The sequence below is a fragment of the Heloderma suspectum genome, chromosome 1, assembly GCF_057233095.1.
Source record: "Heloderma suspectum isolate Gila_16-S chromosome 1, 16-S_ref, whole genome shotgun sequence".
Lineage (NCBI taxonomy): Eukaryota > Metazoa > Chordata > Lepidosauria > Squamata > Helodermatidae > Heloderma > Heloderma suspectum.
This window is the reverse complement of record NC_139458.1, coordinates 13,848,483-13,874,136: the sequence shown is the minus strand read 5'-3', so window position 1 is coordinate 13,874,136 and position 25,654 is coordinate 13,848,483. Positions and strand designations below refer to the sequence as shown.

The following is a 25,654-nucleotide window of genomic DNA, read 5'->3' as shown; positions in this document are numbered from 1 at the left end:
GCACTGCCCCTGCGACTGGGAGGGGTAACGTTGGGATGCAGAGGAGCTCACGTGGTCCGAGACATCTGGCATGATCTGGGCAGCTGTGCCGTGGCTTCTGAGCCCCCAATGGAATGGCACAAAGGCCCCAGGTCTCTGGAGGGCTTCTGCCTGCCAGGGCAGATGAGGGGTTGGCAGTTTTTCTGCAGTAGCCCCATACCCCATCGGGGGTTATCAGGCCCCATTACTGCAGGTTTTTAGGAAGACCTGGAAGACATACGTGTTTACCCTGGCCTTCTCCCAATTGTCGTATCAGACTGTTCTGGGTGTAGCTGCAATTGTATTGCAGGTTTGGTCTTATGCTGGTGTCCGTTGTTTTTATGAATGTTTCCTGTTTTTGTACCGTATCCATTCTTATTGTATGCATTTTATTGTTGTAAGCTGTGGGGGGAGGGGGCTTCTGCCCTGAAAGGCGGCCTTATAAATATTTTGACTGAATGAATAAATGAATAACTTGGCACCCTCCAGATATTTTGGACTACAACTCCCACAAGCCTCAGCCAGAATGGCCAATATTCAGGGATTATGGGGTGTGTGGTTCAAAACATCTGGAGGGCACCTGCTGTAAACAGTATGGAACTGGATTTCTTGACAGTAGCTTTTTGGTTCATCTGGGGCCTGGTGACCTTACCTGATAATTTAAGAGACGTGCTCACAATGCGTGCAAACATGCTTGTCGTACGATATATGACAGGGAGCAAGAACTTTTAGATTAGTGAAAGCCAAACTTTTTTAAAAAAATGCCATGGGCATAGATGAAAGATTAAAAGATTTAATTCAGACAGCGATAGATAAGCTCACAGCCTGGAAGTGGGGTAAAAACACTGACTCATTATTAACTGCAACGCTTACTCAACGTTTACAGCCCTCTTCTTCCCTCAAAGCACAGGGCGTGTGCGACAGCAGCCAAGCAATCCCCCTTGGTGAGAAGTGATGTTGCAATATTTATGGCAAGGTCCAGTAAGAGCAGCATTTATTGCTGTTTCCTGGCTTGGCAAAAACTCACAAAGAAACTTCACAGATAATTCTTCTAGGCCCATAACAATGGAGTCAGGGTAGCTCACACCTTACTTGGTAGGTGGTGGTTGTAATGGGCCTTCTATGTGAAAGTACTTAGCAGAGATAGCATGCCTGGAGCATGTGAACATGTCTTTCCAGGTGCTCCTAATTCAGCAGCCAACATGGCACATGCTTAAAGACTGAGAGGAAATTTGCACAATGGAGCCGGGGCAGAAGGGGTGGGCAGGAAGAAGCCAGCTCAAATCTTTTTTCCTTTAATCAACCTTCTACCAACAGATGGCTGCTGACCAAGCAGTAACTTACAATGGGTGTGTGAAACCATATAGGAGTCCATTCATGTGCAGTGTAGTTCATAGAAGCAGCAACTGAGGTGATAAAGCAACCTGGGACAGTCCCACTTAGAAGTTTGCAGGTGGTGAGAGGGGAAATTATGACTGAAAGCTTCCTGCCTCTTGAGACAGAGAGAAATTCTAGCCTATTTTCTTGGAAATTCTAGTTGCTTTTGTCCCATGGGGAAGCGTTCAACCTCACAATCCTCCACTTCAGTTCCAGCTCCAGGTTTTTGAGAGCCCTTTGGCAAGATACCCTCAAATGGGACCCTTCTCTCAGTGGCTGGGTTCACAGAACACACTAATCCACACTCAGTGGTTAAGTGTGGGTTGTTGTTGAACCATGGGTTATTGTGTTGTCTGAATGCAGCGTGTTTTCTTCAGGGTGGCTTGTTAACCATGCAGTGTGGCTTATTTTTCTCGAGTTCTTAAGCCACCTTGAGAACCCAGTTTGTTGTTGGGTTGCTCAGGATGGTTAACAAGCCACACTGCATGGCTTGTTAACCACCTTGAATGTGTACGTGTACGCATATTGAAGAAGCCTGCAGCTGTTAATTTCTCTTTCCTTTCTGGAGGACTGGGTGGGGCCCATTCTCCATTCTCTTTGTGTTGTCTTTGGAGCAAGTCCGGTGTGTCCGGCGTGTGGACACACAGTCCGGCGTGTGGCTCCTCCAGAGTTCGTCTCCTGTTGTGCAGGTATCAGTAGAATGCTGTTGTGGAAGCTTCACAGTCAGAAGTGGATTACTTGGAGAGCAAGGCTTAGGGGTGGAGTGCAAGTTGAGCAGGTGAGCTCACCCCCACATTAACCATGCACCAGGGCGTGTTTCATGATGTCAGAAGTGGACTGCTCTCCTCAGAAAGCCACCTGGTTTTCCGGTGCACCCCTATATTAATAGAAAAGGATGGAGCATTTTAAACCTCCTTCTGAGCGAAGCTTTACTGGGAACCTAGGAGAAAGTGGGAACAGGGACTACAAGTATATCTCACAGTTACGAAAGATGAGGAGGAGTCAGAGGACTACAAAATGCTGTGATGCCGCAATGCATAGGAGAAAAGGCTTCAGAGATGTATAACAGCATCCCTAGTATCTATGCAGACCCTGAAAACAAGACACGAGCAGAAGCTCTTACCCCATTCAAAAACTATTGTGAGCCCAGGAGAAACCCAGTTTTTGAACGGTTCCAGCTCTGGCAACTTCCTTACAATGAAGAAGCAGGCATGGACTGTTTTGTGACAGCACTTGGAGAAAAATCCCAGCACCGTGAATCTGGGGCCTCCACAGATCTAACGCTCAGAGACAAAATTGTCTTCAGCATTTCAGATGGCAAGCTCGATGAGAAACTCTCGGAAAACCCTAATTTGACTCTAGAACAAGCAACAGCAATGACTACAGAAAGCAACATCTTTGCATTCAGGACAAGAGAAGAGGCCCCAGAACCTATCAAGAAAATTCCGCTGTTGGACATGCCCCTTTCAATCCTATCATGACACCCCCCCCCCACACACACCTTTTATTTCTAAATTTGCCTGAATACATATAAATTAATATATGGAAATGTAACGCAGTTCACGGTTCTCTTGTGTCCTCTTTTCTTCTTTTTTTAGCGATTCGTAAGTGGTCGCCCTACTTCTCTGTCTGTCTCGCCTGGGGGGACTCGGCCCTGACTGACTCCAGCTACAATTTTGTTAAACTTTGAATGAAACTGGCTGACACTGATATCTTAGTGATTTGGATTAGTTAGGGAAAAGGTTTGTTAATTAAATGTGGAAATTTTTTTTGCTCCTATTTAGGAAAGGAATACTTTTTCATACGTTTGGGGCAATTTGAATTGTGATGTTTTTGTTAGCTTGCTAACGAGCACTTAAAGACACTATGAAATGCATCTGATGTATTTATGACTGTGTTTTTGTTGTGCGTACGTATTGATTTGTTTCCTGTTGCTGTGAGCTGCTTTGGGCATAATTTGGAAGTGCAGCATATAAATAAAATTATGGTGATGAATGAGAAGCCACGGGCTGGGTTAAAGTAAAGACAAGGAGACTTTTCCCCATAGCTGTCCTGCACTGAAGAGTCAGCTGTGCAAATTAGGGTGCAATCCAATGCATGTTTAGACAGAAAAAAGTTCTACAACTCCCAGCATTCCCCAGCCAGCTGTGCCTAAGTGTGCATAGGATTGTGCCTTGAATCCACAAAAAACTGCTAGCCAAGAAAAAAAACAGCAGCCCACATATTTGTGTGTGTATATTCACTGTTACTCACTGTATACTGAGTGACTCACTGTGACCTTAAAGAAAGAAAAGAACTAATGTATGAAATTTCCCTCTGTGGGCATAAGATGAGGCCCTGAGCTGTAAGCTAGGTGCATGGTGAAGAGGTTTTGTGACCAATTCATGGTGTGCCAAATGCTGCATGGATTCACTCAGGTCACTCTTGGCGTGTAATTGAGAAGTGACTTATGGTTGGCTTCGCTTTTCATCCCTTCATGCCAGTGGCAAAATAATTTAAGAGGTGCTATTTTGAGTTTCCTTTTCTTTTTTTTTAATGAGCGCTTGGAGCCCAAATAATGCACTGGTTTTGTAAAGGGAATCGAAGTAAAATCCACTTTGAGGTAAAAGGTGGATACTGTTTTACACATTCTGTTTTTAAAAGGAGCAGTGAAGATGCAAAAATCAACACACCTAAATGAGCCCCAAATTATCTTGACGTTTCACAAAACACAGGAGAAAATTTTTTCCCCCTCATCGTAACACCCAGAGGTAGCAGGTGGATTGATGCTGTTCACTTTCACCCCAATTCGGCAAGGAAGATCCTTTCTCTCTGTGTGTCGCTCACTCGCACACGCGCACACACACAACAGCCATGTGCCCTTTTTTTTTATAGAGGATAGAACCCTATTTGAAGATCTATCAGAGGACTGTCTTCTATTTTGAAAGCATCCTCTCTTTGAAGGGCTGCCCAGTCCAAGTCTTTTAAGACAAAGCATCATCAGAAGGAACTGCTGGGCGTTGACTCTGACGTCAACAGCACCTGGACAGCAGACGGAACAGGCACACAGATCACCTGGTCAGTCTTCCACACTATGGTGAGGTGTGCTGTATTTCTATTTAAATTATAATAATTCTTTCTAATTTTGCATCTACGCATATAAATTAACACATGCAAATTTTATGCAAATCAGTGTCCTCTTCTGCCCCCCTTTTTGGCGATTCATAAGTGGCTACCCTACGCGCGCGCGCGCGCACACACAGACACACCCCTCTGATAGAAGAGCATATCATGATGCTCAACTTTGTCCCTCTTTTACTTGATTGGATGCATCTGATGGAAACGGCGACAGTGCAAATCCATGATGCAAGATGACTGGGGCTGGATGAGTTATCTGCATGGAAAGTGGGGGGGTTGGTTTTTTTTGCTTCTGTCAGTTTGTACAATGAAACACATTTTTAATGGAAGCCCAAAATGTTTCAAAGAGACCCATTTGCCCAGGTGGAGGAAACAATCTCTGATCATGCTAGTGCCACGTGTGATCTATCTCCCTGATATAGTTTCCCTGTTTCCAGAAGGTGCTTTCAGGAAACATTTGGCACAATGGCACTGTATAAACATCGGTTTGGCTCAGAGTTGATTTCATCCTTCCAAAAACTCCCCAGACTTCACTGCAAAGTTTAACTTCCAGCAGCCATCCTGAGCCGAACAAATCCCTCTTTCCTCACCATTCATTTCACGAAGGAGATTCATTGCCTTGCTATAAATATTTGTCCTTGTTGCTTCAGAAATTCCAAGAGACACTCCCTCTGCTTCGGTATTAAATCAGTTGTGCTCCTCTTGTCTGTGATGCATAATATAAGGCTGCCTGCTAGATGTTCCAGCAGAACACGTTGTACAGGCATTCTGAAATGGCAGTTCTTCCTCATCTGGCAGAGAGGCCAGTCAGCACCCCCAGATGTGGCTAGGACTCTAATTCTGGGTCTGTATAAGAAAAGTTTCTAAATTCCTCTTGGTTGATCATGGAAAGAATTCCATCTTCGATGGGGGTTAAGATAGGCTCTTCCTTTAAAAATTCGGGATCAAAGTTACTTACATCCTCTTTTGATTTCTGCCAAATGCAAACACAAAACAAACGTTAGGTGCCTCTGTGCGTTTTCTTTGCTTCCCAATTATTACCCAGCATGAAAGCCACATTGGCTCACACTCAAAAAGCACCTTCTAGGATAGACATTGAATCTTCCAGAAATCGAGTCAGATCCAGACAGGGCAGACACTTCAGGGGGCCTTTGGGTGTGGTGCTGCCAATGGCCCCCCTGCCTTCTCCTCCTCCACCCCCATCCACTGGCCACCTCCACCACCTCCTTCTCCTCACCTGCAGGCTGCAGTCACCTCCTCCTCCATTTACCTGCCTGCCCACCACCAATGCTTCGCCTCCCCTCCCCTCCCCTCCCCTCCCCAAAAGGTTTTCTGATGGGGCAGCACACTTTTGAACGGGAGTGGAGCCAGTGCTCGGCTCTGCAGCTGCCACTCGCCCCCTTAAGCTTATCCCAAATGCAATGCCCAAGGCTGAGGTGTCGGGTCTGGCATCTGGGACAACCTTAAGGGGGCAGGCAGCAGTGGCACAGCCAAGCCACGGCTCCACTTCCGTTCAAAAGTGCTGCTGCCCTGCCAGGAATCCTTTGGGAAGTAAAGGAGGAGGAAGTTGCAGGAAGCAAGGCGGGTGAGCAAGCAGGTTGTGATGGTGAAGAGGAGGAGCACCTCCAGGCGTTCTTGTCAGTGGGCCCCTGCTCGGGTGTGGGCCCTTGGCAGATGCCCAAACATGCCTACCCTTGATGCCAGCCCTGGGAATAAGGAAGCCTCTTATGTCCCCAGAGGGGTCAGGGAGGCCCACCTGATCTGCCGCAGCCTATTGGTGTACAGAGGCTTCCTGGCTGATGTTGCCTGCAGTTCCCTTGTACGTCCAGAGCATGGTGGGGTGCACAAGCTGACTCCCCACCTGGTATCTCTCAGGTCACAGGTTCAATACCCACTTCAGGCTTAAATCCTTTAGTGCAGGCTTCCCCATGCTGGTGCCCTCCAGAAGTGTTGGACTTCAACTCCCATAGTTCCCAGCAGGAGGGAGTTGCAGTCCAACACATCTGGAGGACACCAGGTTGGGGAAGCCTGGTTCACCGTTCTGAGAGCAGGTATCACATTTGCAAACGCACCCACACAGACGCAATCTGGGCTCCGACAAACGACGGAGGCTGCACACGCGCACGCACAAGAAACCGAGGAGGCCGCCTTTTCCTGAGTCAGCCCATCTAGCTCAGCACTGTCTGCACCTGGGGTGGGGAACCTGCAGCCCACCTCCTCTGAGTTTGATGCAGCCCCCAACCAGCTCTGCAAGACAGAGTGGGTCCACTCTCACTCTCCAGACTGCCCCATTGGGAATTGTTTCCTGTTCTTCATCATGAACGTAAGAACGTAAGAAGAGCCCTGCTGGATCAGACCCAGGGTCCATCTAGTGCAGCATTCTGTTCACGCAGTGGCCAACCGGCTGTCAACCAAGAACTCACAAGCAGGACAGGAGTGCAACAGCACCATCCCTCCCATGCTCCCCAGCAACTGGTCTACGTAGGCTCATTGCCTCTGGGACTGGAGGTAGCACATAGCCATCAAGACTAGTAGCCACTGATAGCCTTTTCCTCCAGGAATTTGTCCAACCCCCTTTTAAAGCCATCCAAATTGGTGGCCATCATTACACCCTGTGGTAGTGAATCATGCGTGGATGTGAGAGTGAGGGAAGGCATGGGGTGACACCGAGAAAGAAAAAGCAATGCAATCCTGCAAACTCTGCCCACTTTTGGCTCTGGCTCCGCCCACCATCGGCTGCAGACCCCAACGGACTTTTCTCATGGGTGCACTGACTGGGAGCCACTCCCCACAGTTTCACGCACGAGTTTTTCCCAGCCCTACCTGGAGTTGCCAGGAATTGGACCTGTGACCTATAGCATGCAAGGCAGACAGAGCAGTCTCCTACACACACACACACACACACACACACACACACACACACATTCAAAACACTTACGATTCGAGGCCGGAATGGTGGCTCAATTTGGCGCTGGTTCAGCAAGTCCCAATCCAAGTCCTTAAAATATGGGTGCAGGAGGATAGCATTCTCCCCACCCAAGGCACAACTGCCTAGGCGCATTTTGGGGTTCTTTGTCATGAACTGCAAAAAAAAGGGGGGTTAGCAAGGAAGAAAGTGATGCTCTCAACTATATGTTGTCAGTTCCTGTTAGCATTCACCCAGTGTTTAGATCAGCTTTCCCCAATGTGGGGTGCTCCAGATGTGTTGGACTACAACTCCCAGCAGCCCCCAGCCAGCTGTGCTGGTCTAAAACATGTATAGGTAGTGGTCCCTGAAACCTCTCTGAAGCCAGACAACACAAATGTGGTATTAAAGAATATATATTTATTGCTCAAACAGTCTAAGAGAATAACAAGCTTTCGCTAAGATGAGGCAGATCACAAACATCCCTAAATGCCCACAAGTTACAATCACTAGAAGTATAACGAAAATAATAGGAAGCATATTTTCAACATAGTCAAACCTAAGTTCCTCTCAATCTAAGAGTCAGCATCAACATTTCATATTTACCTAAACAGAAGGCATGGTGGGTGAAGCCAGCCTGAGCACATATGGTGGGTTTCTCATTCTCCCAGGATCTCTCTCCCAAACAAATCAAACCCTGGTCTTTTACCACCCCCATGAAGTCCATGACCTCATCCTTATGGCTCCTTCACACGGAACTTTTATCCTGTGATTGAGATTGCTCCTTAACGGAAGTCTGCGGGACCTTTACATGACACCGTGACCCTCCAGGGCGTCTCCTGGACTAAATGCCCTTTGTTCTGTTTTTAAATAGATTGCAGATAATGAGCTATGAAATTACCCTGTTGTGTTCTGCTTGAGTTCCCTCCGAGAGAAAAGAGGAAAAGCAGCAAGAGGAGGAGTGAGATCAATGAAAGATAATGGAAGACTCAGATACGGGGAGAAGGAGAGGGAAAGGGGAGGGGGAAAGAAAGCACGTGAAAAAGAGACAGAAGCAGAAAGACCCATTTTAAATGCAGGATTTTAGGCTGGTGTAGAGATGCCCTTAGTTTCGGGCCTGGTCCTACCACCATTCTCATTGTTCTCAGTGTACCCAGCAGGCCTGCCATTGACACCACTAACATCTAGACAAAGGTATCCCTGCTAAACTAAGCAGCTTGCTGCTTCCAGCACCTGACCGACCCTCTTGCAGAAGCCCTCCTTCATTTCCAAGAATACATTTCATTACTCATAATTATCTCATAATATACACACATGGGAATAGTCACGTCTACAAAATACAATAATTTTTTATCAGTTCCACAGAGTACAATGCATATTCTGCTACAATGGTAGCCAGCCAGAAGTCTCTGAAAGGTCACAAGCTGGGCCTGAAGATGGTGCCCATCTCTTGTTTGTCCCAGCATTCAATACACAGAGGTAAATTGCCTCTGGACATGGGGCTAAATTAGGTTCACTGAGAGACCAATCCTGCTGTCAATGGGCGAGCATCCCAGGGACCACAGGACAGCTTGGAAAACTCCTCCAAGGCCAGAGACAGCGCTCCAACCTCGGAAGGAGGAGTTGAAGATCTGACCCCAGACCCCTCCCGCTTGCAGCCGGTGTGGAGAGAACTGCACTGGCTGAAGTTGGAAAAGCAACTCCTCCTCTCCGGCAGGCCGAGAGAGGAGGAGACCAGAGGGGCCAGGATATGAGATATGCTGAGCCTCTTCCAGACTCCTTCCCTCCCACTCTGAAGCGCCCTTGCTAGACGGTCTGAAAAGGCCATCTAGTGAAAATCAGCCAAGGCAGAGGATGGGAGGCAAAGATCGCCTCCACCATTCCTCCCGCTCTGCTGGCTTCGGCCCAGCAAGGCATCGGAAACGCTGAAGCCTTAGAGTTTCGAGGCTTCTGAGCAGTGAGGGCACAGTCGATAGGATTGCATCCTTAATCTCATAAACTGATGGCCATCACCTCACCTTGAGTTAGCAAATTCCATTAAGTTTGTTTCAATGCATGCATGCCCACCCACACAGCTCTCCAGAGGTTTGGGATCACAACTCCCATCAACCCTGACCATTGGCCATGCTGGCTGGGGTTGATGGGAGTTGTAGTCCTAAACCATCTGGAGGGCGCCTACTTGGGGAAGGCCACCACAAGGGATGCCCCATTCATTTCAACAAGGGGGATAGCTTTGAGCGGATCCTTTTATCCACTCACCAGAGGGGAGAGCTCCGTGCACCCTTTCAGGTGGATGGAACTGTCCTCTCCACAGAAGGGAATGGGATGATCTGTCTATTTGTGGGAATGTGATGTCTACATCAAAGCACACATCATCGCTTCCAGCACATCTAATGCCTTGGTTTCTACAATGGCAACAATAACCAAGGTCTATAAACATAGCTGCAGGCATAAAGCCTCTTTTATAAAGGTTTCTGCCAGTCAATGTTGTTCCATCACGACATTCTCCTAAAACCACGGCTGAAAGAAATGGAGCCAGAAACTCACACAGTGTCTTTTGTAGCAAAAAAAGAAGTCACCCCACAACACCCTTCCCCAGCCTCGCACCCTCCAGATTTGTTGGCTGGGGATGATGGAAGTTGTAGTCTGACACGTCTAGAGGATGCCAGGTTGGGGAAGGCTACCACAGAAAATTAAGAGTATGAAAAACGGCCACAGAAATGAGAGAAGGTTGCCAAAGACAGCAGCCACGGCACTCAAGGCATTTTATCTGCCACCACCCTATATTGAACCAAGACAGAGTACATCATCTTTGTTCACAGTTTTGCTCAGAAGGACATTTTATTTGTTTATGACATTTTAAGGTCAGTCACCTTTAAAGTGACCAAGGTTAATCATAAAAAGCAATGTACTGGTCCATGAGTAAGAAAATCCAAACTTCCGGATGGTGGTGGTGGGAATCCAAAACCCACAATTAGGCAATACCTTTCTTAGGAAAGGCATTGCACTGGATTTTGAAGTTTAATCATGCATAGTGAAGGGCTTTCCCAGGCATGGTCACATTCAGTTCAGTCCACATGGTGCATACTCACACGAAGCAAAAAATCACTCGGAAGAGTCTAAATCCATGCCATTGGGGGGATCATGACACTAGCCATGTTGCTGAAAGCGTGTGTAACATGGGTGTTCCAGAAGGGGTCACGCGCCATTCTCAGACACCGAGGACTAGGGATGTCAGAGAATTCCGCCACGGACTCCAATGAGGACGGATCCTTCCCTCTGGACCCGTGCACAGCCAGATCCTCCTCGCCAGCCGGCTCCGTAGCGCCAGCAATACAGCCGCCATTGCTGTACCGCTGGCTGAGGTTGAGTGACTCTGGATGCAAATGGCATCCGCTACACCACTTGCGGCCGTAAAGGTCTTGGATTAAGCTAAATGCAGCTGTAAATGGCTGCATTTAGCTTAAACTAAGGGCTTTATGGCCACAAATGGCGTCTGCTACACCACTGCGTCTGGGGTTTTTCACGTGATAGGCTAGCTTATCACTGGTGCTACAGAGCTGGCCAGTGGCTCTGTGGAATTGCCATGGAGCGGAACTGGCCGGCGAGGATTCCAGGGGGAGAGACGGATCGCCTCCCCCCGTGCGGATCCCCCCGCCAGAACGGCAGGTAAGTAATTCATACATCCCTACTGAGGACTCCAGTCATGAAGAAACCAGCATGCCAAACCCACTCTTAGGTTGTCTCAGCAAAAGGCTGCTAAACAGACCAGGCCCCTTTAAGAGAAAAAGGACTTCTTTAGTATGGAGGCCGGGCTAACCAGGCTAAAGAAAGCCAACCCCCTACTTAAGGCTCAGTCACATCCTACTGCTTGTTGGAGCAACATTTGGAAAAGTTTGTCTGGCTTCCGACCCCAGCATCAGCTGGAGTTCTCTCTGGTGCTGTCCCCTTCTTGCAAAACCTGACTTGCCTCAAACCCTAAAAAGACTTGATCTGTAGTGCAAACCTATAATCCAGGCTTCACCAGTGCTCAACAATGCTCAGCCCTCACCATGACAGAAGTAGAAAAGAACACAGCCCTTTACATGGATGATAATCCCCCTTATCCCCAGCCAGCATGTAGTCCAACACATCTGGAAAGCACCATGTTGGTGATGCCTGGCTATACCCTTGTATTTCATGGGGGGGGGATTGAGCCCCTCATTCTTGGAAGGTGAGGAGAACATTGGGTGGCTCTTTTGGTGTCCTGCTTGCAATCAGGATCTGAGTCTGAGAATCCAATAGTTCATCTGGGGCTTCTGGTCTAGATTTCCAGCGTTCATTATGGGGGGGGGGGGAAGTCTCTTGCGCTTTAACTTTGGGAGTGATAAGGAAAATGCACAATCAATGTTTGGGAAGGGGCTACAGTTGTGTGGCAGAGCACAGGTTTTGCATGCTGAAACCTTGTCTGCTACCCTTTGTCTGCTTATTTTCCAACCGCTAACAAATATATAAGGAACAAGAATGTTCTCCCCCTCCCCCCACTTTACATGAATGATAATCAGACCAAATTGCTTACAGCCTCCAATCGAGGGGTAAGGAAGTCTTAATTAGAATAATTGCTCTGTTTAAATAACCATTCCCTCTTTGTTTAAGAGCAAATGCATGTTTGAAATACCCCCCCCCCCACACACACACACATACTTTTCTTTACAGCTAATTCCATTCCTGTTCTTTCAGGCCATTCACTTAATGAGCATCACTACTGGATACCTTCAGTTCTTTATTTACAATAGCAATTAGATTGTAGATTCTTGCTCATTCTTTTCATTGCACTGTTGCTTTTGTTATGGGAAATTTACTGTCTTTTGCTAACTGCAGGGAGGAAAACTATTTCTCTCCCCACCCCCACATCCTTTTTGTGAAAACTTTGCATGGCACTGTGCAACCAATTAATGTTTTGCCAAGGCACATAATCAGACCAGAGTCAGAGAAAAAAATTGTGGTAGTTATGGCCTAAGGATACAATAGTGATAAAATGGCAAAAGCCTAAGTAAAAGTATAAGTATTTCATTTATTTCTCAAATTTATATCCCTGCCCTACAGTGGCCAATAGGTTGAGCAGAAAGCACTGTTTAAAGAAAAGTAAGTAAATATATATATATATATATATATATATACATACACACACACACACACACACACACATACACACACACTATTAGTGCCTCTCCCAACATGAATCTACCCAGACAATACTATCAACATCTGAGGCCTTCCTCTGAATGCCTCCTCTGAGGGAGGCTCAGAAGCTAGCAACAAGGGAGAGAGCCTTCTCAATGGTGGCCCCCCGATTATGGAACAATCTCCCCACTAAAGCCCACCTGGAACCAACACTGTTATATTTTCCTGTGCCAGGCTGACTGTCCTCTACTCCCAGGCATACGATGGGGCATTTATGTCAGCTGTTTGATCAGGTCTAGTATCTTCTTGAAATTGTTTTGCCTGTTTAAATTTTTTTTAATTTTGTATGTTAAAAATTTTACACTATGTTGTATCTGTGGTTTTTAATTTTTGTGAACTGCCAAGAGAGTGTTGGCTATTGGGTGGTATAGAAATGAAATGAAATCAACAATAACAATGAAAATGATAATGATGGTAAAGATAATCAGTATTGGTAATCTAATATGCTTCAACCAAATTTAGTATATTAAGGGTGCAATCTTTTGCATGTTTAGACAGATAAAAATCCTACAACTACCAGCATTCCTGGGAGTTGTAGGACTTTTTTCTGTCTAAAGATGCATGGGATTGCGCCCTAAAAAAGCAGTCTTATTGCTTCCAGATGGTGTCTCCGGCCATAGGATGCTGCAGCTCTCCTCCTCCACAGATATACACAGAGCTATGACTGCAGAGGAAGAGATCCAGTTGTGGCTCTCACCCTCCCAGCCACTACAGAAGGCACGGTGGCCCCTCTTCCAAGGTTGCTGTTGCGACCTCGGAAGAGGACGGGGTGTGCCGATGGGAAGGGAGGGGACATGAACGTGGGTCTGCTGGATCCACAAGCCCCTCCGCTCCCAGGAAGGTAGACAGCCCTGCTACGCCCATCTAGCTCAGAATGCATTTAGGGAGGAACAGGGGCCTAAAACACCTGTGTGGTTCGTCCTGCTTTGGTGGGCAGAGCTTAGGAGAGACAGAGGGCTCTGATCTCAGAGCCCTCTGTCTATCGGGGGTCAGTCCTGTTGGATGGCACTCTTAAGTAACACTCAGTTGCATTTTCATTATATTCCCATGCACATAACTATTTATTACTGTTTTTGTGAAATGTATACTTTTTTTTACATACAGGGTTGGATCCGGATGTAGTTCTGCTTAGAGTCAACCAAGTTAAATCAATGGGACTTAAGTTAGTCATTATGGACCTGTCCCATTGATTTCAGTGGGCCCACTCTACGCATGACTAAATCTGGATCGAACCCTGCGCCCCTGATAAACAGAGGGCTCTGCATTCGGAGCCCTCCGCTTATCCTGTGCCCTGCCAGCAAGAGCCAGGCAGGGCGGGAGGAGGACAGAGTGACTTCACCTTTGTTCCTCCATTTAAAATACAAAATGCAACTAGATGGGCCTCTGAGCCTGTTCAGCTGACTTAGCTTTTGGTGGGAGGGCAGGAGACTGGAGAGGTCATAGGTTACTGCACAACCAGGTCTCTCCCCTCCCCTCCTACAAGCACGTCACCTTTGCTCCCTCTCTGACTTCTCTTATGAGGTCACAGTTGCAACTTCAGAAGATAAGCTTTCTGCAGCAGGTGGGATGGTTAAAATCCATGACTGGATCTCCTCCTCTGCACTCATAGCTCTGTCTATGGACACGCAGCATCGTATAGAGCCCCAGACACTGTCTAGGAGCCACAGGATTGCTCTCTAAGGGTACAATCCTATGCATGTTTAGACAGGAAAAAGACCTACAACTCCCAACATAGCTGGCTGGGGAATGCTTGGAGTTGTAGTCCTTTTTTTCTGCCTACGCATGCATAGGATTGCATCCTAAATGTATTTTTCATTGTTATCATCTGTGTGTGTGTTTTATTATTTTGTTATAAGGCACCTTTGAAGTTTTAGTGAAGGACAGCATTAAAATACTATAATTAATTAACCATTCAAAGCTCTTTGGTTTTTAAAATTTGCCAGACTTGTGGGCTATAGAACAGCACTGATTACAGGATATAGTTCTCTGGTTGCAGAAATCCACATCTCCAGAAATTATATATATGGGCAGGGGAGTGTGTGTATATGACTGTGAGAGAGACAGTAAGGAAGTAAGAAAAATATAGCAGCAGTAGTAGTTCAGGGTGTAAACATTTATGCGTTATCACAAATGTGATATACGTCACAGACCATTGTATAAGATCAATATTAATCACATGCGTGTATCCAGAAGGGCAGATAATATTGTCAAAGGAAACAAAGACAATGGGGTAATTGGGCCAGGGCGTTTCCCTTGTTACACTTCTTGGCTGACTCAAAGGCTGGGAAAAGAATCCAGAAATCAGATGGATTTTCACTGCAAAGATAGGTTTGAAGTGTGTGGGAAACCCTTGGCAAAATTCTTGATGCCAAAATTATATTCCCAGCGGGAGACGCATTATGGCCTTGATCTTCTTAGAATCACAGAATAGTAGGGTTGGAAGGGGCCTACAAGGCCATTCTTCTTCCCCCTTTGCATATAAATGACATGCCAAATTATTTATCTATAGATTTAGATAAATGTACATATTTTGTACCAGTCACTGAATTTTGTTTTTCTGGCTCCAACTAAAGCTGCAATGTTTAAACTGACTAAAGTGATAGTCATAAATTAATTGGCCGATCAGGTGGAGATAACACACCAGCACACAGTGCAATCTATACATGTCAACTTGAAAGTAAGCCCAACTGAGTTCCATGGAACTTACTCCCAGGTAAGTGTGTATAGGGCTGAAGTCTCTACGATCAGGGGTTCCTGAGCACCTTTCTGTCATACAGCCTGCACAGGTGAGCAGCTCCTTCTGCTTTGCACTAGATTTGGATAAAAAGGGATGGAAAATGTGTCTTTTTTTCCTTCAAGCAACATAAAGGGCAGGGCAGAAACATATTGCTGCTGGAAGCACACCACTGCCCATTCTTGCCACGGTAATACGACTCACCATCTCCAGCAGCCTTGGGGGACTCTCCAGGTGTTTTGGACTGCAAATCCCAGGATGCCTGAGCATTGGGCATGCTGGCCGGGGCTTGTAGTCCCAAACCATCTGGAGGGCACCAGCTTGGGGAAGGCTGATCTAGAGTGCTTTTGGTGGTGGTGAGCCGCCATGCCCTCCCCGTGGTGCCTGGCCATTGCAGCCGTGGGACTTTTCAGGTCGTTATGTGGGACTTGTTGCGTTGCAGCTGTGGGAGATTTGTCACGAACGTGGAAGGCAGAGCTGTGTCTTCCTCCCTGCCGTAGGCCTTTTCTTGCATCAGTCGTGCACCCCTGTTCGGAAGAAGCTACGTGGTATTTTCAAGGACAATGCAGGGCCAGCGTCAAGGGTCAGCCGAGTTGGGCACTTGCCACAGGCCCACATCCGGGCAGCATCCTTTCTTATTTTAAAAGGCATTTTATAGTCGGGGGGTGGCTGGCCAGGCATGTCCGAGAGCTCCTGCGACCTGCTCGTTCACCTGCCCCTTGCTCTGGCCCAGACAAGGGTGGTGATGTGGAGGAGGAGGAACAGAGAGTGGCTCTCTGCCTGGCAAGCATGCAGGTGGCAGCAGAAGTGAGGAAAAGAGGCAGGAGCAGGCAGTGGTGCGGCTGGGGTTGGACTCTGGACCGTTGCCCGTTTACTGTCTTGCTTTTGGAGAGCCCCTTTGTTTAACCCAACACTGAGCCTGGTCCGGAACCGGGGTGAACGCCACCCTAAACTGCACTGTCCACACTGCGTCAGCGGCAGATGTGTGCAGCAAACATATGCCTCGTTTTCCACCACTTTCACCGTCATGCTTTCCTCCCCCAAATCCTGGCAACTGTTGTTCGGTGCTGACCAGTGTCTGTTAGCGATCCCTCACACATATCCTGCCTCCCAGCCCCAGCCACATATGACAACGGTTCCCTGGGAAGAGAGAACGATTATTAGCAGATTATACCTGTGGTGTAATTATGTCCTGCGTTTACGAGAATGTACATGCAAAGGCCTGTGAGGTACAGGCAGCACTAAGCTCTGTTATGCTGTGTAAGGTAGTAGGGATGCATGCAGTTATAGCCTCTTCATAGATAGCAATTGAGAGAGCGAGAGCGAGTGTAATGGCCCCAGGAGTGTAACCAAGCCACCTGTAGCGTTATAGGGGCCTAGAGATCCATAATGCCTTGCTTAAGTTCATTATGGGTGCAATTTCCATGCTAGTTAGTAAGCCTCTGATCATGTGAAGATGAGTCAAAGGGCCGATAGCATGGCCTAGCACATTTCATACTAATGAGTGAATCAAGATGTGCCTGGGAAGTGAAGTTTGTTGGTCTTAAAGCTGCAGGTGGCTGTGCTGAGCACCAGGACCTGCTAGTCTATGCCGGGAATGAACGCTATGAGGAGCTTGCTGCTGTTATGCTGCCTCATTGCTCACATGTATGGTATAAAACCCATTGTACCCCATGGCTCTGGGTTCAGAGAAGCTGTCTGATCCAACCATTGGGTATGCCTGTGTGCTGTAAGTTACTCAATAAAGTACTCCTTGTAAGTAAACCTGGATCTGATTTATCACTATCTTGGCACCTCTAAATTAAGAGTTCGAAGCCTATGGCTGGGGCAACACGGTGAGCAAGAGAGCACCTTCTACATGTCTGTGTGTGATATCTGTATTTGTGTGTGTGTGTGTGTGTGTGTGAGAGAGAGAGAGAGAGAGACAGAGAGAGAGAGAGAGAGAGCCCATTAGGTTGAAGTGGTAGATAGGGTGGCAAGAGGATGTACATATGCACGTGCGAACTTTATGCAAATCACTGTCCTCTTTTCTGGCGATGCATTTCCTCTTTTGGGGTGATTCATACTTTAACGGCACAGGCTGGCAGCCTCTTTTGGCTGGATGGCATTTGTGGCAATTCCTAGATTTATGATCCTGGCATTGCCAGCCCAAGTTCTATCAGACATTCAGGGAATCAAGTCAGCAGCAGCCGCTCGCATCACAAGTAGGGATGTCAGAGAATTCCGCCACGGATCTCGGGGAGGCCGAATGCCAGTGCATTCGGCCCCCCGAAATTGGTGGCGGAATGGTCTGCCCCACCGCCCCCCCCCCCCCGGGACAGGACTTACCTTGGGTGGATCTTCCTGGCCGCGGTGGGTCCGGCAGCGGTTCGGTGGCAGCGGCTGCGACGGCCGGTCTTCTGACCAGCTGCCGCCGCCGCCATTTCCAGTTAAAAAACAAACAAACAAAAACCGTGATAGGCTACGTAAAGACTTACGTAGTCTATCACGGCTAGATTTTTAAAAAACACCGTGATAGGCTACATAAATGTTTACGTAGGCTATCACGGCTGATTTAAAAGAAAAAAAACACGCGCGTACGCAAATGGCGGCGCCCATGGGCGCCGCCATTTGCGTTCCTTATTTTCGCCGTCTTAGTCTACGTAAATCTTGATGTAGACTAAGACGTGCCAAAATAAGGAATGCAAATGGCGGCGCTTTTTTTTTTCTTTTAAATCAGCCGTGATAGGCTACATAAACATTTACGTAGCCTATCACGGCTGACTGCAGGGACGCAAACGGCAGCGGCTACGGCTGCCGCCATTTGTGTCCCTGCTAGCCAGCGGCCGGATGTCCGGCTGCTGGCGGAGCCAGCCGGCGACTCTGCAGAATCCCTGCGGAGCGGAGCCGGCCAGCCAGGATTCCGGGGGGGGAGGAACGGAACGCCTCCCCCCCAACCATTAGCATAATCCCCAAAAGGTAAGTGATTTTCATACATCCCTAATCACAAGTGCCCGTTTTCTAGGAAGCCTACATGTTGCCCCCTGTGAGTCAGTGAAAACGCTGCCCTTTTTGGACTCGTTGGCTCCAGCCTGATTTGATCTCCTTCCTGTGCTGCTTCCTGTTAAGAGGAATGTAGTCTAACTGCCCTTAACGAAGTCTGCTGCATATGCAGAACTGCCTTCTGCTGAGGAAAAACCCCTCACTGGTTTCCAAAGGCTGCACTTTTACACGAATTGCTTAAATAGAGTGAAAACAGATAATGAAAGTAAGTGCTCGACAGTGCAGTCCTATACATGTGTCTATTCAGACATAAGCACCACTGAGTTCAGTGAAATTTATGCCCAGCTAAATGTGCATAGGATTGCTGCACAAGGAGTGTAAACTTCAGCAGGGGAGAGGAGATCATTGAGGGAGGAGATGCTAATAAGTGTGCTATAACTATGTGAAAAAACCAATCACCCTGTGTTTAGTGGCTGGAGCTACAGGGGCTAGGTTTTAATAACATATTTTCATTTGCTTTCATCTAATGGTAATGGATTGTTTTAAATTGTTCTTTCAGGCCTCGAGTCTTTGAGATGGGTGGGGTAGGCTAGAGATTTAAATAAACCATTAATTAAAAAATACCACATCACATATCCACAGACCACACCTGAAGAAAACTGATGCCCATTATTTCAGAAAAAAGCTCTGTAGAATAACCACCGGTTATCTCTGGAATTTCATTTCTTTCCTAAATGCTGCACTGATTTTGAACAGGGCATAGGGCCTTCTTTGCAAGGTCCCCAACCTTTCTGGACTGGTAGGCACATTTGACATTTTGAGGCAGAATCATGGGCACTCTCACAAAATGTCTGCCACGGGGGGGCCATGGCTGGTCACAACACACTCACTGTCCAGAAGCCAAACTGGTGAGACTAAGAGAAAAGTAATTTGCCCAAGAACCCAAGTACAATGTAGAGGCAGGGTCTCAGTTCCAAAATGCAAGACCGCTCTCTTTTGCAGCCAAATAAAGATGGTGCTTTGCAGCATGTCAGCTTCCCAGTTTATATCATGATGAAGACGATGATGAAATATCAAATGAAATCAGGAGGCGCAGGGAACCTAACAGGCACCAAGAGCGGTGTCTGCAGGCACACTGGCGCCCAGGGGAAGTCCCAGTGATTATCCTGATGTAGACCAAGCTGCTGTCAGTTAGACATGGGCCAGTTTCCTCTCGCAGGAGGTTTCCTACATTCACTTCCACAGGGTTGGACCTCACTGACTGACTTGAGATATAGGTATCAGAATTACTGGGGTACTTCCACACAACCTAGGGACCTGAACTTGAGTAAAAGAAAATACTTCTGAAATAAGGTTCTTTGCATATCTCTTCAGCCAAAAGGAGGACACAAAGGACGCCCCCAAATTATTACATTACTTCCACACTAGTTGGAAAGTACACTACATTTGGTAATCTGTGCCGTCCGACGGCACAGCTAGGCGTGTTGGCAACTGGACCTGATTTGGGTTCTGCCAATTCCCTACAAAGTGTAGAGTTGGGGATAATTTAAAGCACAACGTGGGTGTGCAGGAGAGGGGAACCAAACTTTCCCCTCACCTACACTCCCCCCGCCCTTAGGAAACAGATGCCATTTTTCTTCCAGCGAGTGTTATTTGAGATCGCAGAACCTAACTGGGAGCAAAGCTGCACAAAACAGTGGTTGGGAAGAGTTCAGCTTCCTCGTTCCACCTGCCCATGCTGTGCTTTAAATCACACCCACCATATTGCATGGCAGTGGGTGTGTCAGCCCTCTTTCATTCTAAGGGACAAATTCCATTTCGGAGAAGCCCTCAGGGGCCACATTCCAGGGGTGGGCGGGGCTGAAGACAAAAGGGGTGGGGCCAAAAGTACCAACATATTTAGCTCAAAGCTCTGACTGCCGGCAACTACGCTTTAAGTGAGGCATTTCAACCTTTTAGAATGGGGGAAACTGCAAAAGCCGGGAAACCGCCAAACAATCAGCAGTCGGGGAAAGAAGAAAGAGGCAGGGCCTTCTGAGGAACCCCAGAGCACCAGATTTGATCCACAGTTGGCCCAGATTTGGCCTGCAGGCCTGAGGTTCCACATCCCATCACTTCTAATTTGGCCCCCAAACACCTTGATTACTAGAGAGGACAGCAGGACAGTAATGCTTCACAGTTAAAACTCAGGATGTGAAATGGCCCTTTATACATTACAGCAGTGGAGTGGGAGCCATGATCCACCACCACATAAGAACCTAAGAAGAGCCATGATGGATCTGAGCAAGGGTCCATCTAGCCCAGTATTATTCATATTGTTCACACACTGGCCAACCAGTTGTCGACCAAGAAATGCACAAGCAGAACATGAGTGCAACAGCACTCTCCTGCCCATGTTCCCCAACAACTGGTGTACATAGACATACCCCCTCTGGAGGTCACACATAGCCATCAAGACTAGTAGCCATTGATAGCTTTATCCTCCAGGAATTTGTCCAACCCCCTTTTAAAGCCATCCAAATTGATGTCCATCACTACATCCTGTGGTAGCGAATTCCATAGTTTAGCTATGCACTGTGTGAAGAGGTCTTTCCTTTTATCTGTCCTGAATTTCCCAGCAATCAGCTTCATAGGATAACCCCGGGTTCTAGTATTTTGAGCGAGGGAGAAAAATGTCTCCCTATCCACATTCTCCACACTACGCATAATTTTGTAGATGTCTATCATGTCTCCCCAACCACATTAATGGAGCCGATCCCAGCTGGGCAATGATTGTGCAGGAAGAACCCATGTGACTGGCCAGATAGCAACAGGGCTTTGAAATTTTGCAACAGCACCATAGGCTAAAGCCACAAAAGGCAGGACTCTTTCCGCTGCTATAACATACACAGGGCCCTGGAGTGTACATCATTACGAGGTGAAACACAGGAAGTGAAAACCATTTATGAGATGGTATGTCTGGGATGCTCTGGGAAGTCTGTTGACCCCTTGAGTGAAATTTGGAGGAAGCTGCAACAGCATTCACAAGTGTATATCGATGTTCGCAAAATTCAAGCTGAATTTACTAATGTATTAAAGAGGAGGAAAATTACTGAAGGATGAGTTAAAGAAAACCCGAAGCCCAAATGCACTGTGTATTTCCCAAGACAATCATGTTCCCACATTTGGCCAAGAGTACATTCCAAAGTTTCTCTTTGAAAAAATAAATACATATACTAGTGCTATTCTAGTTGTCCGCTCCCCCAAGTAGATTGACCTTTTATTATATGGAAATGTTATTTGTTTTGGAAAATCAACAAAAAATTATTCATGAACAACATATTATTGAAGGGGAGTGTTCCCATCAAGAATCCAAAAGACCTTGTTCTGCTTTCCAAACCAATCCCTTGGGTGTACAGGTCAGTGTTGTTTTCTTGCTGAAGCCGCTTCCAAGAAAGTTCCAGGAAGAGAACTGACCTTCCAAGACCTTCCATCCAAAGGAGAATCTTGGGAAAGCAATATGGCTCCTAAGAGGAAATGGATAAACTGCCCAAACAACAACCTCCTTCTTGAACGGGTTTCTAAGGGGGGGGGGAACTGGGAACAGCAGACACAACCTTTCCTGGGGTGCTTCTTTTTTTAATTTGGTAGCAGCATATGTAAACTCTAAACTTCATGGAAACACTGATGGCCAGTAGTGCTACATGGTTTTAAAGTGGCCTAGCTGGTTATTCGTCTTGCTTGGGGCCAAACTAGACATTACTCTAAAGTCTGATGTAATGGTTAGACCCACCTTCTCTGACCTGGTGCCCACTGGATATGTTGGATGACAGCTCTCATAATCCTCCAGTTGTCGCCCAACACATCTGGGGAGCCCCAGGTTGGGGAAACCTGAGTTAGACTGTTGGACTAGGACTGCAGAAACCCCAGTTCAAATCCCAACTTAGCCATGCAAGCTCACTAGGTAACCTGGAGCCAGTCACTCTCTCTCAGTCAAACTACCTCACAAGGTTGTTGTGAGGATAATATAGGGAAAGGAGCGGTGAAGAGAACTATGCACACACCGTTGAGTTCCTTAGAAGAATGGTGGGATATAAGTGAAATAGTTAAAAATAAAATAAATTATCTTCAATAATAAGAACACAAGAAGAGCCTTGCTGGATCAGACCAAGGGTCCATCTAGTCCAGCATTCTGTTGACACAGTGGCCAACCAGCTGCCCACAGGAACCCACAAGAAGGACATGAGAGCAACAGCACCCTCCCACACATGTTCCCCAGCAACTGGTGTACACAGGTGTACTGCCTCTGATACTGGAGGTAGCATATAGCCATCAGGACTAGAAGCCATTGATAGCCTTCTCCTCCAGGAATATTTTTGCTTCACATGCTGACTAAGCCATTTGCATCAAAAGCCATTAATGGAATAGGAATCCAATACATTTTAAGGTGATATGGAAGTGTGTGTGTGGGTGTGTGGGTGTGCAGGAGCAGGGGAAAAATCATATGAATCCACTTTTGGTTTTAATTTATTCTACTCCAACAAGAACCTAGGAAAAGCAGTGCTGGATCAGACCAAGGGTCCATCTAGTCCAGCATTCCAGCTTAGACAGGGAGACATGGCTTTAAATCTACCCTCAACCACAAAGCTTGCTGGGTGATCCTTGGGTTAATTGCTCCCTTTCAGACTCAATGTCCTTTGCAGGGCATAGTGAGGCTAAAATGCCAGGAGACCACATACTCACCCTGCGGTCCTTGAAGGAATAAGAACATTGAACACAAAGAGAGCGCTGCTGGATCAAGCCAAAGGCCTCTCTTATCCTGCGCTTTGTCCAACAGTGGCCAACCAGATGTCCCAGTGGGAAGCCCACAAGAAGGACACGAGCACACTTACGGCACCCTCCTGCTCATGTTCCCCAGCAACTGATATTGAGATACAGTATACGCCCATCATGACTAGTAGCCATTGGTAACTTTATCCTCCATTAATTTGTCTACCTCCCTTTTTAAAGCTGTCCAAGTTGGTAGCTGTCACCACGTTGAGAGGGTGCAAATTCCCTAGGTTAACTATGTGCTCTGCGGAGAAGACTTTCCTTTGGTCTGTCTTGAATCTCCCACCATTCAGCTTCATTGGATGACCCGGGTTCTAGCATTAAGAGGGAGAGCGAGCAGCGGAGGCTGGTGGCCCTGATATCAGTGGGGCGGTGAACCTACTCCAGGTTTCAGTCAGAACCATTCAGATCTCTAAAAGAGCTATCCAAGGTGCCTCCACTGAGAGAGAGAAACATCCCCCTATTCACTTTTTCCACACCATGCATAATTTGATAACCTCTGTCATGTCCCCCCTTACTTGCCTTTTGTCCTGACCTAAAAAGTCCCAAACGTTGTAATCTTTCCTCATAGGGAAGCTGCTCCAGCCCTTTACAAGGTGAGGAAGACGAGTTCGTCTTTTGGGGTCCCTTCCAGCTTCACCAATTTTTCATATCTCTCTTTAACAACATGCATCCAGCCAGAGAAAACTGGTGCAAGCTAGAAATAAACGTGCCAAACCCAAAGGAATACGTACAGCTTTCAGGATTGTCACTGCATCCTCCTGGAGCCAAGTTGGGTAGACAATTTCATCATTGAGAATGGCCTCAAAGAGGTCATCCTCATTTTCGGCCTCAAAGGGGGCATGGCCACAGAGCATCTCATAGAGTAGCACTCCCATTGCCCACCAGTCAACATCAGGACCGTAGAGCATCTCCTGCAAAATCTGCAATGGAATGAAGAGGTCCAAATCAATAATTCTGCCCTCTGAACCCATGCTGGATCAGGTCAACGGTACATCTAGTCCAGCATTCTGTTCACACAGTGGACAACCACTGTGGCTGTCAACGGGAGACCCACAAGCAGGACAGGAGTGCAACAGCACCCTCCTGCCCATGTTCTCCAGCAACTGGTGTACTGCCTCTGATACTGGAGATAGCATAAAGCCATCAGGACTAGTAGCCACTGATAGACTTCTCCAAAGTAGGCCCTTTCAGTCCCTGTCTGTTCTTCACTTGATGACTGCAACATCAAGGGATGACTTGCATGTGTCAAAGAGCATCAGGGCCAGCCCTAGCGGTTTTGCTGCCTGAGGCAAAGAGCAAGATGGTGCCCCATCCCGCCACTCCATGTACAGAAGGAAATCAAACTGGCAATCAAAGTTTACTTCAATACTTGTTGGCTCTCCTGCAGCTGAGGACAACAGGGTAGCTTAGGGGGTGCAGGGCATGCTACGGGGTTACATGTACAGCTTTGTCCTGTAACAACTTGGCACTGCTCCCCCCCCCCCCCGCGGATCTGACACCTGAGGCAGCCACCTCACTCTTCCGAATGGTAGGGCCGGCCCTGAAGAGCATCGCAGATCAAACACCACACCTGGATGTGAGTTTCATATCAGCTCAAGGGCAGGACTCTCCAGTCCCTACAAATGTAGTGTAATCAAGGTCTGGTTTACATTTGCATGACCAACATTTGATGATTGCAGGATCAAGTGATAACTTGCATGCATGAATAAGTCATCACAACTCTTCACAGGCGGAACTTTCATTAGGCTCCTTTTCCAATGAGTACAGTTGACATGTCATCGAATGCTGGGAAATCAAGAGGTGCAGATGCATGTGTGAACGAGCCCCAAGTGACGGAAGTGCAAGTGAAATGTGTGAACTAGCTGGTAGAAGGGCCAGAAAGTAGATTAGGAAATGTCAAATGATAATGTCCTGCACCGTGCCCTGCACAAAAGGGCAGTGCATACGTTTGATATGAATATACACACGTTAGCGTTGTGGAGCAGGTTGGCTATCTGTGCTGCATTGCCACTGAGCATGCCTGTTTCCACATCAGCACAGATGTGGATGTCTTTGAAAGTTGAGCTCGTGATAAGTAAAGTATGGAAATATTTTGCTTCCCTTGAATAATTTATTCTACCACCAAGATCAAGCAGATTGCACAACCCACCTAGCTAATCTATCCCACAGGCTACACCGATCTGATAGGAAATGTGGGCTTTTAAGAGCCACTGAGAGACAACATGGGTGAAATCTTTCCTGTACCTCTGGGGCGATATAGTCGGGTGTTCCACAGAATGTTGCCGTGGTAATCCCATCACGGATCCCTTCTTTGCACATCCCAAAGTCAGCCAGCTTGCAGTGGCCCTCATGATCCAGTAACACGTTATCCAGCTTCAGATCCCTGCGATAATAATCGACATTCATCAGTTTGTGGGTGGCACATTGAGGCACAAAGAGACAAAAAGGAAGTGAGTTAACAAGTCCAGTGCTGATGATACTCTTTT

At 47.2% G+C, this 25,654-nt stretch overlaps 1 protein-coding gene across 2 annotated transcripts in view; it reads right to left on the bottom strand.

The window, feature by feature from the left end:
- Positions 1-792: 792 nt before the first annotated feature.
- Positions 793-25,654, bottom strand: part of PRKCH (protein kinase C eta) — a 156,490-nt gene continuing 131,628 nt past the window's right edge. Inside the window, exons 11-15 of one of the 2 annotated variants that reach the window (XR_014788084.1) lie at positions 25,413-25,551; positions 23,900-24,088; positions 7,451-7,594; positions 5,103-5,485; positions 793-2,272 (exon numbers count right to left, since the gene is read on the bottom strand). Coding sequence is in view for 1 of the 2 variants with exons in the window: in XM_084836590.1 (XP_084692716.1) it covers positions 5,339-5,485; positions 7,451-7,594; positions 23,900-24,088; positions 25,413-25,551 (619 nt within the window). In the remaining variant the exon portion in view is untranslated. Of the gene's footprint in view, positions 2,273-2,905; positions 5,486-7,450; positions 7,595-23,899; positions 24,089-25,412; positions 25,552-25,654 lie in introns of those variants that run through there. The other variant, XM_084836590.1, reaches the window with a different exon arrangement.